The sequence below is a fragment of the Halyomorpha halys genome, unplaced genomic scaffold, assembly GCF_000696795.3.
Source record: "Halyomorpha halys isolate HHAL.00 unplaced genomic scaffold, Hhal_1.1 Scaffold110.1, whole genome shotgun sequence".
Classification (NCBI taxonomy): domain Eukaryota; kingdom Metazoa; phylum Arthropoda; class Insecta; order Hemiptera; family Pentatomidae; genus Halyomorpha; species Halyomorpha halys.
This window is the reverse complement of record NW_027112640.1, coordinates 2,304,843-2,318,918: the sequence shown is the minus strand read 5'-3', so window position 1 is coordinate 2,318,918 and position 14,076 is coordinate 2,304,843. Positions and strand designations below refer to the sequence as shown.

The 14,076-nt window shown below is 31.5% G+C and overlaps 2 protein-coding genes across 5 annotated transcripts in view; one reads left to right on the top strand and one right to left on the bottom strand.

The window, feature by feature from the left end:
- The window catches only part of HSPBAP1 (HSPB1 associated protein 1), a 30,415-nt gene that overhangs the window by 2,862 nt on the left and 13,477 nt on the right, over positions 1-14,076 (bottom strand). Inside the window, exons 1-6 of one of the 4 annotated variants that reach the window (XM_014415978.3) lie at positions 7,272-7,658; positions 6,980-7,181; positions 3,683-3,832; positions 3,466-3,602; positions 3,244-3,365; positions 522-643 (exon numbers count right to left, since the gene is read on the bottom strand). In XM_014415978.3, coding sequence (XP_014271464.1) covers positions 522-643; positions 3,244-3,365; positions 3,466-3,602; positions 3,683-3,832; positions 6,980-7,138 — 690 coding nt within the window. In that variant the 5' untranslated portion in view covers positions 7,139-7,181; positions 7,272-7,658. Of the gene's footprint in view, positions 1-521; positions 644-3,243; positions 3,366-3,465; positions 3,603-3,682; positions 3,833-6,979; positions 7,182-7,271; positions 7,659-14,076 lie in introns of those variants that run through there. The other 3 variants (XM_067050434.1, XM_067050435.1, XM_067050436.1) reach the window with 3 other exon arrangements.
- The window catches only part of LOC106677835 (alpha-mannosidase 2), a gene marked incomplete in the record, with an annotated part of 30,854 nt that continues 26,621 nt past the window's right edge, over positions 9,844-14,076 (top strand). Inside the window, 5 exon segments of the mRNA XM_067050430.1 lie at positions 9,844-10,264; positions 10,337-10,429; positions 10,533-10,592; positions 11,946-12,093; positions 12,171-12,342. Coding sequence (XP_066906531.1) covers positions 10,160-10,264; positions 10,337-10,429; positions 10,533-10,592; positions 11,946-12,093; positions 12,171-12,342 — 578 coding nt within the window.

The following is a 14,076-nucleotide window of genomic DNA, read 5'->3' as shown; positions in this document are numbered from 1 at the left end:
ATATATACAACTAGACCTGAGTAATGTTGATAAATTATATAAAAGCTGTTCACACTTCATATTGGACAAATAATTCCAAATAAAATAGGTAAACACCAATAATCATGATACTGTTTATGTAATTAAAAAGAGACCAAAGGTAATTCATAATCAAAATAGGGTCAGTTAATTTCTTTATGATCTAAATGATATTTCACCAGGGCCCTGTTTCATAATAAAGTACAAACTAATACTATTAGTCTTGTAGATTTATCTTAATTCAACTACACAGACTTGTACCTTAGTATTTTTTGATTCCTGTTATATCCCTAATAATCATCCCTATCATGAAAAAAATAAGTATTAATATTATTACCACACTAGTTTCTACACTTGTACTATCAACTAATACTACTAGCTTTCATTATGAAACAGGGCCCAGGATAAGAAATAAAAAAAAGTTGAGTTAAAAATCCTTAAGAATGGTAAAAAATACTTAAAGCAAAACATAAAGTCATTAAAAAATAAAAATGGAATCTTACACAAGAAATCCATGTATTAACACTTATGGCAGAAGAAAGATTTTCTACGTAATGCCACCAATGAAATGGCACAAAGAGTACATCTCCAGGTTCCAAGTCCACCACATAAATGTTTTTAATTTCTACAACAAAAAAAAGACTATAAAATAAAAAATGTATTTCAGTACTATGAACTACAATATCATTTACTTATCACCTAACTTGAACTAAATCTTAACTAGCATCCTATATATACACACACAAACCATTATATCTGTTATGTAGTGGTTATCTTCTGAGACCACTAAGGATTCTCTAGACTTTGTAGACTCTTAGGTTTGGTTTCAGGCTAAACTAAGTATTTTATCAACAAACTGTATACATTTTGTTTGTTGTTGTTTATTGTTGCTTAAAGGCGTAAAACCCTCTGGTCATCAACGCCTATGGGATGATAAAAGTAAAAAATAAAAAAAAAATAAAAAATAGAAAAATAAAAAAAAAAATAGAAAAATAATTTTTAAAAAAATAATAAAATAAATAAAAAACATAAAAATCGAAGAGGAGTTATAATTTATAAAGAAGGCGATGTGCTTTTAAAAATTCAAATACTCGTGTAATTTTAGCTTCCTCATCTGCGAGAGTTTCAGATAAATTTGGGGTTAGTCCTATCCTGTTTATTGTTGGCAAATAGTGAGTACACTCTTCGAAAATATGTCTAATCGTAAGAATGGACTGACAATATTTGCACGTTGGAGGTGGCAGTTTTCTGATCAGGTGAGAGTGGGTGAGGAGAGTATGACCTATTCTCAAGCGGGCCAGAGCAACCTCCTCCCTGCGGCTGTTGCGATACATTTTTGGTTTATTACTATTAATAATGAATCTTTGTAATCAACCAAGAAAATAAACCCCCCCCCCCCAAATTTAGTGTTTCTACATTTCAAAATATATAGAATCTAAAAATTGGATTAAAAAAAAAAATCTGTCTTCTGCAGTTTTTCTCTGAAGCTAGCAAGCCTGATTTTTTTTAAATTTGGCATTAAAGTTAGATGTAACTCGATCATAAATCTCAGTACAAGTCATTACAGTCATTATCAAAATGGCAGTCTATTAGATATTTTCTATGCCCATATCTTGGCCATTTATGAAGATAGAAGAAAAATCATGATTGTTTAGATGATATCACTTTCACAGAATATTAAAAAAGTTAAATTAAAATAGCAAACATTCAGTGCATTGAACTTAATATTGTTTTTTAGTTTTTTTGTACTGAACCTTTGAAATAGATGGGAAAAAATGATTAACCCCACAAGTTTTAATATTTTACATTTCAAAATACATTGAATCCGAAACCACACCAGATATTTTATTATTTGTTATTTAATGATATAATAAAAAATAAACCACTATATAATAATTTACAGGGTTTTTAATCTCATAAGATAACATGATAATAAATTAATATGGGAAGAAGATTGTTGACTGTATGAAGTAGATTGTAGGAAGACAGAAATTTGTTTGTTAAACAATCTTTTCTATCTTTGTTTTAATCTGACAGCCCGGCAAAGTGGGGCGAAACGTTAGTTAACGATAACTAGTTTTTTTCTACTATTTTGATAGCTTTATTGACACCACCCGGACTATCTTCCTACAACCATAAATTAAGTTTTGTCTTTTTCTTCATTTCCAATTTGCTTACAATCTGTAGACCGAAACATTGATAAGTAGTGAATATAAAAAACCATTATATTTCATTAAAGCTATCTCAAATTATTATCTCTTATATTTTGATATTTAATTTTATAATACATTTTTAAGATTTATTTTCAATAAAAATTAAATTAGATTTCAAGAGCACAGACATTCAAAACAGAAACATATTGCCAGATAATTTTTGATCAAAATTTCTTTTTAAAAAATTGATAATTATAGAATCCTTAATTTCAGATTTAAAAAAAAACTTTAATTAAAAGTAAAAAGCTTAGTAAAATTAATTAAGTTGTGAAATTAGAAGTCCATTATTTGATTTCGTTAAACCAATTTTCAATATTATTTCCAGATATTTCTAATAACAACTTATTTAAATTACAAGAAAATAACAGGCTATAGAATTTATTGAGGAAATTTAAACATAAAGAGATAGCTTTTTTAAATTTTAATTATTAATATTTAATAAAATCACTATTTATAGTAAAGCATTGCAATGTAGTTCAGAAAAATCAAAATTCAAAAAGTTGGCAGCTTTGGTACAGGTAAAAAAAGATCTGATTTTAACAGGACAGGATTATTGTTTATATCATACAAAAGGAGTTTAAAAATAACACAACTGATCTATGAACAATTTACTCAACATTTTCTCCGATTACTTACAAGTGTTCTCTCCATTAACAGCTCCTCTCATATAATAGCAAGGTAACAATGACACATGAGGGACTAAACATATTGAAGTTTCAAGAAAATTATCAATGATATTCTTGCTTACTCAAAATAATTCTTTGACATAGTGACATGAGTGAACAAGATGGAATTGTACTTACTTCCATGGACAGTAATACAATGTGGCATTTAATGCCACGGATAACAGAACAAACTTTTCATCCTTATAATGAAGCTTAATGGCTCATTTTAACTCGATTGTATAACTTGAATAATTGAACAAATTGTTTAAATAAAATAATTAATTCATTAAGTTAACTTAATAAAAGTAAATACTCTATCTAGTTGTATAAACAAGTTAATATCATACCTGAAAAATCACTGCAACCACAAAAAAAATTTATTTGACTGTAAATGCTGGATTCTTCATAAGGTATCCTTGAAGGTTTAAGGTTGTTGGTTTCTGATGGGGGGAATAAAATCCATCTCTTTCTCATAAAAAAGTATTGAAAGAAAAAATTAATCTTAATTAAACAGAAAAAATCATAATAAAATTAACTATGGAATAACCAAGAGTTTAATAAAGGCTTACTTTCCATACAACTGCGCAACTAAATTACAACCATAGGTATCTATATGGCAAGGAGTGTGAGCACCTTTTGTTCCTATCCAAAGAGTAGAGCCTTTGGCTGTGATTTCAGGATGCCCGAAATCCTTCCAATTAATATCCTAAAAATTATTACAAATCATATATGTATGTAAATACACCTAAAAATTGTCTAATTGACATGTGAATTAATTAAACTTACCATTTTATCTGCTTTTTCACGTAACCATTCTTCAATATGTTTATAATCAAAATACCACCAATTCTTTGGGTTATTTTTCTCATTAAATTTTTTGAAAAAGTCAGAAAAGGTCATATCTGCAACTTCACAATTCCTTTCCCATTGAGGATCCTAAAAAAAAAAAAAAGGAGTAGTCTAAACATATAAACGAACCATAGAAAAGTAAAGAACTCCTAATATATATCATTAATTGATTCAAAACTATTAATTATAGTTTTAAAAACTATTCTTCCACATATATAGCTACATTAGGTGATGGCTTGTTACTCCAAATAATCAAGAAAAAGAGTGTTGAATAGTTAACATTTATTATTACTGACAACATTTTAATTACAGATTCTTAATTTTTATTTTATTGCCATTTACAGGGCAAAAAACTGCGAATGATTACTATCCTCTAACTTCCATTATGTGAAACTTGGATATTTGAATTCCTGTTGTTTTTAACTGCAGAGAGGTTTTTCTAACAGTCACCTAGAGTCTGAGCATGAGACTGAGGAATTTCCCATTTATTTTGTAATGTATTTCATTAATAAGATGATTTTCTGAAAGAGAGTTTTTGAGATTTTGAAAGAGCACTTGAAGTAATGAGGGTTGGGAAGAAGCCTAGGAGAAATATGTGCGTTATCAGAGTCAAAGAATCCTTGAACAAGTAAAAAACTTCACATACCTGGGTGCACACCTTAATGAAAATGGATGTATCAATTCAGAGGTGGCTGAGTGAATCACTGCTGCAAGCAGGATATTTGAAGTAGTAAAGAGAGGTTTTCTAAACAGGCAAGAGGAGGAAAATAAAATAAAAGTGGTCGTTTTCAGATCAACATTTCTTCCCACTTTGACATGTTCTTCAGAATCATGGACACTGATGAAGAAGCATCAATTAAGGATACAAACGTCAGAAATGAGATTCCTCCAAAAGATTGAGATGAAAACAAGAAGACAGGGTACAAGCTGGCCAACAATTCGATAGAAGAGAATTGACTGAGATGGATGGGACATCTGCGAATGGAACCAAACAGGAAAGCTAGCAGGCCAACCAAGCCAAAGTAGAGGGCAGGAGAGGAAGAGGATGGACTAGAAGGAAATGGGAAGATGAAGTAAAAAGAGACTTCCAGAGAAGAGGACTTCAATAGAATGACAGAAGGCGCCTTCCAGAACACCAGCAGAGCTGGAGAGGGCTCTATAAACTTCATCCTCACACTGCTTAATGCGGTTCAAGAGGATTGATTAGGATGATGATGATGATGATGTTATTTATATGCAATTGTTATTTATATAATCAAAATTTTAATAACTCATTTATATTTTTTTCTAGTGGCAATTTGAAGACTCAGTTCTCAGGGTGACTATTAATAAATAAATACTAACTAATCCAAATGGGAATTGAACCAAGCTGTCTGGCCGACCAACCTTCCCCCAAACCCAGCTATCAGTCCTCTATTTATAAAATTATTATATATTAATAATGTTAGTAAGTACTAGATATAGTGAGATGATTAGTAGAAAGATTTTCATAATCACTAATAAATAAAGTCTTGAGATGATAATAATTAAACATTTAATGCTATCATTTGGATATTAAGTTTATATGTTCTTGTTACAACTATTCACAAAATAGTCACTAAACAGAAAAGGCATAGTTACACTATCCAAGTTATGAAAATTAATGACTATAAAAAAAACAACTTATTAACGATGCAATTTAAATCCTTAAATGAACAAATTACATCTCATTGTATTTTTCTTTTCAAGGACAAGCCAATATAAAACCATCATAGGAAAAAAAGATTAAATATTAATGTTTAATTAAGTAATCACAACGACAGATGTTCAAAAATCCTTGCTTAAAGAGACTAAAACATTTACATTAGATGAAGTTACCCAAATTTGTCGGGCAGCAGAAGTTGGAAAATCTTACAGTTTAGAGATGGCTGGTAGAGAAGAGATGCAATCAAGGGCCTGTTTCATAATAAAGTACAAACTAATACTATTAGTCTTATCGATTTAACTTGGTACAATTACACTGACCTGTACAATAGTAACTTGTACTTTAGTACTATTTAACTCCTGTAATATGACTAATATTCCTCGCTATTATGAAAAAATAAGTATTAGTGTAATTAAAATGCTGTTTCTATACTCGTATTTTGAACTAAAACTATTAGCTTTCATTAAGAAACAGGGCCCTGATGTTAATAATACTAACAAGTTCAATAAAATCAAGCTACCAAATCCTACCCGTTCTGTACCTATCCATGAATATAAATGTAAAAAATGTGGTACCGCCCACCCACCTAGAAATTTCCCAGCCTATTGGAAAAAGTTTATTGTGTTTGGTAGGTTTGGCCATTTTAAAGTAGTGTGTAGTTTATGAGGTTGATGAAGATTCCTCATCATCTGAATCAGTGTTTGACTGCAACATTATATCGGATGTGAAGACAACTTTTAACTTATGTAAAGAGTATATTAATATCAATGACATTCCTGTGCTGTTTAAGTTAGACACAGTTAGCGATACAAACATTTTGCCGGTTAATACCTGGGAAAAATTTTGGCATAGTAAATTGTCTAAAACTTCAATCAAAGTCAAATCTTTTGAAGGATTTATTTCTAAAGCTTTGGGTATTACAATGTTAAAGACAGTATATAAGAATAAATCCCATAGTGCAGAATATTTTGTGGTGAATGATGACTCATCTCCGATATTGAGTGCTTCAACCTGTGAGAAGCTGGGACTCATTAAACAGACATACACACTGTCTAATCTAAATGACCCTCCTAATAATGAGTTTAGATGAAGAAGAACATCAATTTATTACAATTAATAAAGTTGTATTTTAAGCAAAATACCCTATGAAGTAAAAATAACCCTTAGCAATGATACAGTACCCACGGTTAGACCTGCTAGAAGACTGCCAGAGTCTCTTAAATCTAAACTCAAGAAGGTTTACTAATCAAAGACCTAATCAAAATATACACTTAGTAGTGTAAAATTCTAACCACGTTTTACCATGAGCACCAAAAGATAGATTATCAAGTTAGCACCTTCACAGACATGATTTTCAAAATGTTACTTTTGGCGTTCATTAATTAAATTACTCCATAAATACCATTCCTAATAGTGAAGTTCCAAGTATAAAAGTAAAATCAAGTAACAACTCAACAGTAGTAATGCTAATATATATAAAAACTACATATAATAATTTAAATACTATTTACTAGTAAATTTTACTTCACGAATAAGTTTAAAATAAATACCCTAGAACACAGCATTGAACCAACTCGAAATGGGTACTTAACAGAAGAATCATTTAAAAAAGCATTCCATTCATCCACTGACCAATTCAAAATATTCCAATGTAAACTATTTTTAAAGAGGAGAGGAATTTCTGATGATGTAATTTTTTCTGAACTCATGTCAAGATTCAGTAATCACTATTTTAAAACTTAGATGAGAGACCTAGAAAGATAAGAATTGGAATATAACCATATATATACACTGAAAAATATTTAAAATAAAGTATAATTAACTTCTGATTAAAATATTTACTTTGCTATCTAAACAATAAAACCTCATCACGAAAGGTTTTAAACAATTTCGAATGATAGAGGTACATGTCAAAGAGTTAAACGTTTGATAAAAGCAAACTCCACTACTTTCGGTTGCGAAATCGTACTTCTTTTTTTTTTTATCCCCTTCCTGTTCTTTCTGACATACTGGAGGTTTATCCTATTTGTTACCACTCTATTCTAAACGGAGAGTGAAAAGCCGAGTTTCCAATCCGTGAGAAAGCCACGAAATAAAAGTCAACCAGCTAAAGCCAGAATTGAACCGATGCCTCTGCAGTTATCAGGTTGTCAAGATGACGTATTAGCTTTCTCGCTAACAGTGGCTTCGATGGTATCCTACATACTACTGAAAGATTGAGTTAAATTACTGTAAACCTCTTAAATGAAAATTTTTAATAACTATATGAATTTGGTTATCTTTGTTTCAGCCCCTCCTTCACGTTTCGATACTAAATCTTAAAAACAGATAACAGATAGCAACTAACATTAGGTGCACAAACATAATTAAATATGATGATAGTAATAACTCTTATTGACGTGACAACGTCTTATAAATCATTTTGCGGGATGCCATGTTAGAAAAAGTGTCCCGTAACGGAAGTAGATTGTGGGGGAGGTAATTAGTAGTGTAGTAGTGGGGGTAAGAGGATTATAGATGCTGAGAGTCATGCAGGCAAAAGTGTCCCGTAACGGAGAAGGTAGTGGTGGGGATGGGTAAGAGTGAGGTGGTGGGGGTAAGAGGTTAATTACCTTATACTTAGAATTAAGTATAACTGTATAAATATTTTGTATAACCAAGCAAAAATAAATATCTGAATTCAATATGTGAACTGGTTTATTATTTCAAATATATAACATTGGATTGATTTTAATTTATATTTATGTAATATTAGCATAGAGTATACGTTGTCACGGAAATATGTCGCCTCGGCGCGAAGCGCCGAGGCCTACACGGGCACGGTTTTTTTTTTAAAAGTTATTAACCCCACAAAATACAAAAGTACCCAATAAATGAAATTCTGTTCAAAGTTTTTGAAACGAAAGTTCAAGAACGATTTTCATTAAATTTATTTTTACGAATTTGAACTAGCTCGAAGTGCTTGCTCAAATTGTTCGTTATATCAATGAATAACAGGATCAGGATACCATAAACAAATGCACAGTGCAATGTTGTTTTCAGAAGTTTTACTTTGGAGATTTTGAGTTGGAAGACATAGGTCATTATTATTTGACAACAACCAGCTGAAGACAGTAGTAGAAGTAGTCCCAGCTCTGTCGGGACCAACCATTCGAGAAATAGAGGAAGAACTCTACACGAACAAATCCACGAACCATCATCATACGCCACATAGAACAAAAAAGCTCGGAAAGTGAGTGTTATACTAGTAAAACGAACGCCAAAAAAATTTAACCTTGGAACTCTTCCATACATTTACAAGCAATAAAAATTATCATGAAAGGAATATGGTCCGGATGCGGTCAAAGAAACTCAAATAGTATAATTCGACTATTTGAGTTTCTTTGACCGCACCCGGACCATATTCCTTTCATCTTTATACACGGTCAATCAATAATCTTCCAATAAAAATTATCCATTTCTCGATCACATAGCAATGTATCTTGAAAATGGATATAAAAAGATTGTGAAAAGTATTACGATCATTGGCCAAATAAAGGCGAACTACCAAGGTATTTTCAAAAGCCTAGTAGCTTGCACACAATAGCTAAAAAGGTCATAGTAAGGTAGTCGGCTGTCAGTAATGTCCACTACAGTTTTCTTCATAATAACATAAACAATTAATACCGTAATGTACTGTTGGCAAATTGATGTTATTCATCGAAAGCTGCAATGTATTCGTTAAGTACTGATTTATCGGAAGAAGGAGATTCTTCTCCATGAAAATGATAGTTTTGTACCTCATCCTACCTAAGTGGGTTCACTTGTCAGTGGCGGGCGAGCAAGAGCAGATTCTGCCAAGCACCATTGCTCTTTGATTAAATGGCCTTAAGTTAAGGAGTACTTCTATCGGACCGATCCACATACACACCGATATCCCAATATTCTACTCCATCACTCAAGACCAAATTTAACCAACACCACAAGAACCTCTAAAATTCAAAACAGTTAAACTATCCTACTTAAAGAAATCTTATTTCATATTATAGCTTTATATAGATAGGGAACTTAGGTCAACAAATTTGAAAATAAACGGAAGAGAGGGACCACAAGGTGTCCATGGTAATTATAATTTAACAAAATAATAATCCTATAAAAAATTACCACTCTTTTCAGGACAGATTACCGTTTCCATGAGGTACTAATACCTGTGGTGCCTTTGACCAAAATATTTGTGAATACCAAGTATAAACGTCCATTGTTATTAACTGATCCTATGATCTGAATCATTAAGATGATGAATGCAGATTTAATATATTTTCGTATACTTGATTATAAACATTAATTTTGATTACTGTAGTTAGATTTGTGTATTTTTATATCAGCCTGCAGGATATTATTCTAAGCTACGGTTAGTATTACCTTAAATCAATAGAAAGCGCTGTTGTCCGGGTGTTTGAAATTGGTAACCTTCGTGTTATCTCCAATCAGAGATCTGATAGAATTTTTTTTATTTATTTTATTTTAGTAATAAATTTGATCCTGATTATTGATGGGGCAGATGATATTATTCATAGAAATAATTATAACGAGCGGAGCAAGATTTATTTCATTTTAGGTTATATCAGTAGGCACCTAATTATTATTCCTTAAAAAGTCCTTTACTAGTTTGATTTTTATTGGATTTATCGGATTGTTAATCATACTGGGAAGTATGATTCTGTAATTGATGAATTATAAGAAAAGAAAATATGAGAATTAAAAGATTAGCTGTTGTGGGTACTACACTTCTTGTCATAGTTTGCATTGGTCTCTATCTATTGCTCGACAGTACTTTAACCAATGAACAGAAATCAGTAAGGAATCTGTTGGTTATTATATGTTCCTATATGATAAATCAAACTTTTTATGTTTTATTGCATTTTAAGGTAAGGAGGCCCAAACCGTTCCATGCTCGACTCTCATATGGTCACCAGGACTTGAAGCAAGCTCATACAATTAAAATCAAAGCCAATGTTTCGGTAAAGCCATCGTTATATTTTTTAATCACCACAATTATGAATTTTTCTTCCTGAAATATCTTTTACCTGTTCTCATTTGTTAAACAAAATATGTTTTGATTAGGGTAAGGATACTGTTTCATCATGTGCTGCACCAGTAGATTTGCCAGAAGTAGATATACAGGTAAATTCCATTATTTGAATATATATAAAGCATTCCTACTATTTTTTTTTTTTTAGTTAAAAAATAATATAAAGATTTGTATGTATATTATATATTTAAGTTTATTCATTAACAAGCTAAAGGTGGTTTTATTTAAAATTTATTATACTTTAAGTATATTGTAGGGTTAATACTGACTGTACTGTAAGGAGCTGTCTTAATCTTTAGTTGAACATGGTTGATAGGAAAAATTTACAGAACATAATTTTGATTCACCTGGTTAAATGACTAAAGTGCTCTGTAGTAGAAGTGTCATTGGGGTCAGTGTAGCTGAGTGACATGCTCTTGCCACTCAGCTACACTGACCTTTCCCCCTACTTCCTAGTATGGTGGTCACTGCAGGAAGTTAGTCCAAGATTTTGGTGAACCTCACAAATTGAAGCCTTATAAAAATATTAACTAATTTTATATGCATTCTTGTAAAAAAATAATTTTAATAAACAGGGCTATTCTGCTATTTTTATGTAGAAGATCTAAGTCTTTCAAAAATATCATTTTATGTACATTGTGAATGTTATACTCTTGTATCTATAGTTCATAGTGAGTAAAATAGTATATGGACTCAACGAAAGTCTCTTATATTAAATAATTAACTTATTTTGTACTTAACTCTGAAAAAATTCAAAATTTTTATATGTGCCTTAATGCAGCTTGTGTATAAATTTTTAAACTTTAAAAAACATTTCTAAATTATGAATCACTTCTCCTATTTACTTAAATAGAGAAAATCTCTCATTTGGCTCCTAGAATTTGATGAAACATATTAGGTCAATAGTAGACAAGTGTCAATATTTGAGACCAATGAACTCCAGCAGCCTCAGAAAAACATTGAGAAATTTATGTATGCCGTTTATTTTATTTTATGTTTCTGGTTCTGATTCTACATTATCCATTCAATTTAAAAGGGTTAACACGTTTAAAAAAAAATAAACTGTAATAAATAAAAAAAGATATATAAAATATTCATACTGAAAAAGTGTTTAAAAATAAAACAACAGAGTTATGTCCAATATTTTTTTTGTAAATGTGGCGTATATGTAAATGCACTGCACACATGAAGCTGGATAAAAAATGTAAAACTATATTGGAAATACCTCCAATGGGGTAAGATTGATTGACTTTTTAGCAATTATTTGGGGGTTGAGATTCCAAACATCTACATACATTTTGAGGGAAATAACATTTTCAATCAAAAACATTACCATTGTTTTATATAAGATTAATTTATTCATATCTTACGTGCTATAATTTTTTTTATATTATCTTAATGATTCATACAATTTCTCTAAAACTAATTATCAAAATTTTTTTTAGATGGGACATGTTTATGATAAAATTCCTTTTGATAACATTGATGGAGGTGTTTGGAAGCAAGGCTGGAATGTAGTCTACGATGAAAGACAATGGAATAGGAATAAGAAGTTAAAAATATTTGTTTGCCCTCATTCCCACAATGACCCAGGTTGATTTATTAGTAAATATATCTTTACTTACAATATTGCGTTGAGAATGTAATTTTTGAAGAAATATAATTTTTAGGATGGAAAAAGACATTTGAAGACTATTACATTACTCATACTAGATCAATATTAAATAATATGGTTACTAAATTGTTAGAAGATGAAAGAAGGAAGTTCATTTGGGCTGAGATATCATTTTTTTCTCTATGGTGGTCTGAGATCCCCCAGACAACCAAAGAAAATGTAAAATTGTGAGTTACCATACTTTATAGTTCTTAACTACTTCAATCCATTTTTATTTAATTAAGTTAATGTAATTTGATCCACTTGTGATTTAGTGCTGGTATTCATTATCTTAGTATGGCTATAGGTGTTAATCAAATCGTCTTCAAGTTTTAAATGTTCATATTAGTCACATTTCATGAAAATTTATTTCAAAGGAATATTGTGAGATAAATAATAATAGATAAATCTCTAACCTTTCAAAACCGTTAGTACGCCTTGTTCAAAACCAACTCTCAAACTTCCTAGAAGAACGTTCCCTCATCGATCCCCTCCAATCCGGCTTTCAACCTGGCTATTCAACACAATCCGCTCTCCTTAAAATAACCCACGACCTCCAAACTGCCATGGAACACCAAAACCTAACTATCCTCATCCTCCTTGAAATCTCCAAAGCATTTGACACGGTTGACCACATCATTCTTACCAAACTACGAAATCTTCCTCTATCCAACTGTGCTTTGCACTGGTTTCAATCCTTCTTATCCGATCGTTCCCATCAATGACTCGACCCCTCACCTGTGGTGTCCCTCAGGGTTCATCGCTATCCCCTACCCTTATCGCTATCTATATCAATGACCTTCCCATCCTTATCCAAAATTCTCAATACCATTTGTATGTAGATGATTTCCAAATTTACCTTTTCTTTCCACCTTCTGATCTATTAGTTCCTACGGAGAAGATTCAAGAAGACTTGAATAGAATTAGTCTGTGGGCACAAGAAAACAAGCTTAAGTTGAATGTAGAGAAGACTAAGGTAATCGTAATAGGATCCAATCACCGGAAAACTATTTCTCACATTCCAACCTTATTCTTAAACAACAATCCGATACAATTCCATCCATACATTAAAAACCTTGGTGACACTATAGACCAAACGCTTTCCTGGAAAAACCAAGTTTCCCATATTTCCCGTCGTACCTTTTCCACCCTGAAGCGTTTAAATTATCTTCATCACCTACTTCCTTTTGAAACCCCCAGGCTCTTGGTTACTTCCTTAATATTCCCCCACTTTGACTATTGCTATGGACTATTACGGGGGAGTCTCTGGAGATCTCGAACCAAAATTAAAACGGTTAATTAATTGCTTTGTATGATTCATCTTTGGGGTCCCCAGGGAAACCTCTGGTCACCCGATTTTATGAAGAGTTGAAGTGGCTTTACCACTCCCTCCATCGTAAATATTTCCTTGCTTCCTTTCTCTATCAAGTTATCCAATCCTGCCGTCCATTGTACATCTCAGATATCCTTCAATTTAAGTCCTCAGTGCATTCCCTCAATACCCGCTCACGGCCTTCAGACTTATATGTAACTGCCCATCGAACTGCAGCCTTTGGTAGATCTTTCCTCTTCCCTATGTAATTCTATTCCCTCCTTTTTTGTAGTTCTAATACTCTTCCAATCTTCAAATCCCGTATCTTCGACTACCTTCTGTCCACCCAATTCCATAAGAATAACAATTGAAAGTTTCAAAAAAGCTCTATATACCAGGGCATTCAAAAAGTCCTGTCGTTTTTCGTTTGTTCGTTGTTTATTTTGATTCTAGAGTGTTTGCTAATTAATTCCGTTCAATACAACTTTTATCCATGTAAACACAAATGTTTATACTTTATGAATAGGAGGCTAAGGAGGATTAATTTAATGCAGTCACCATCCAACTGTCTAGTTAAAATGATTCCAGTTGAAACTCAAATTCGGTCGAT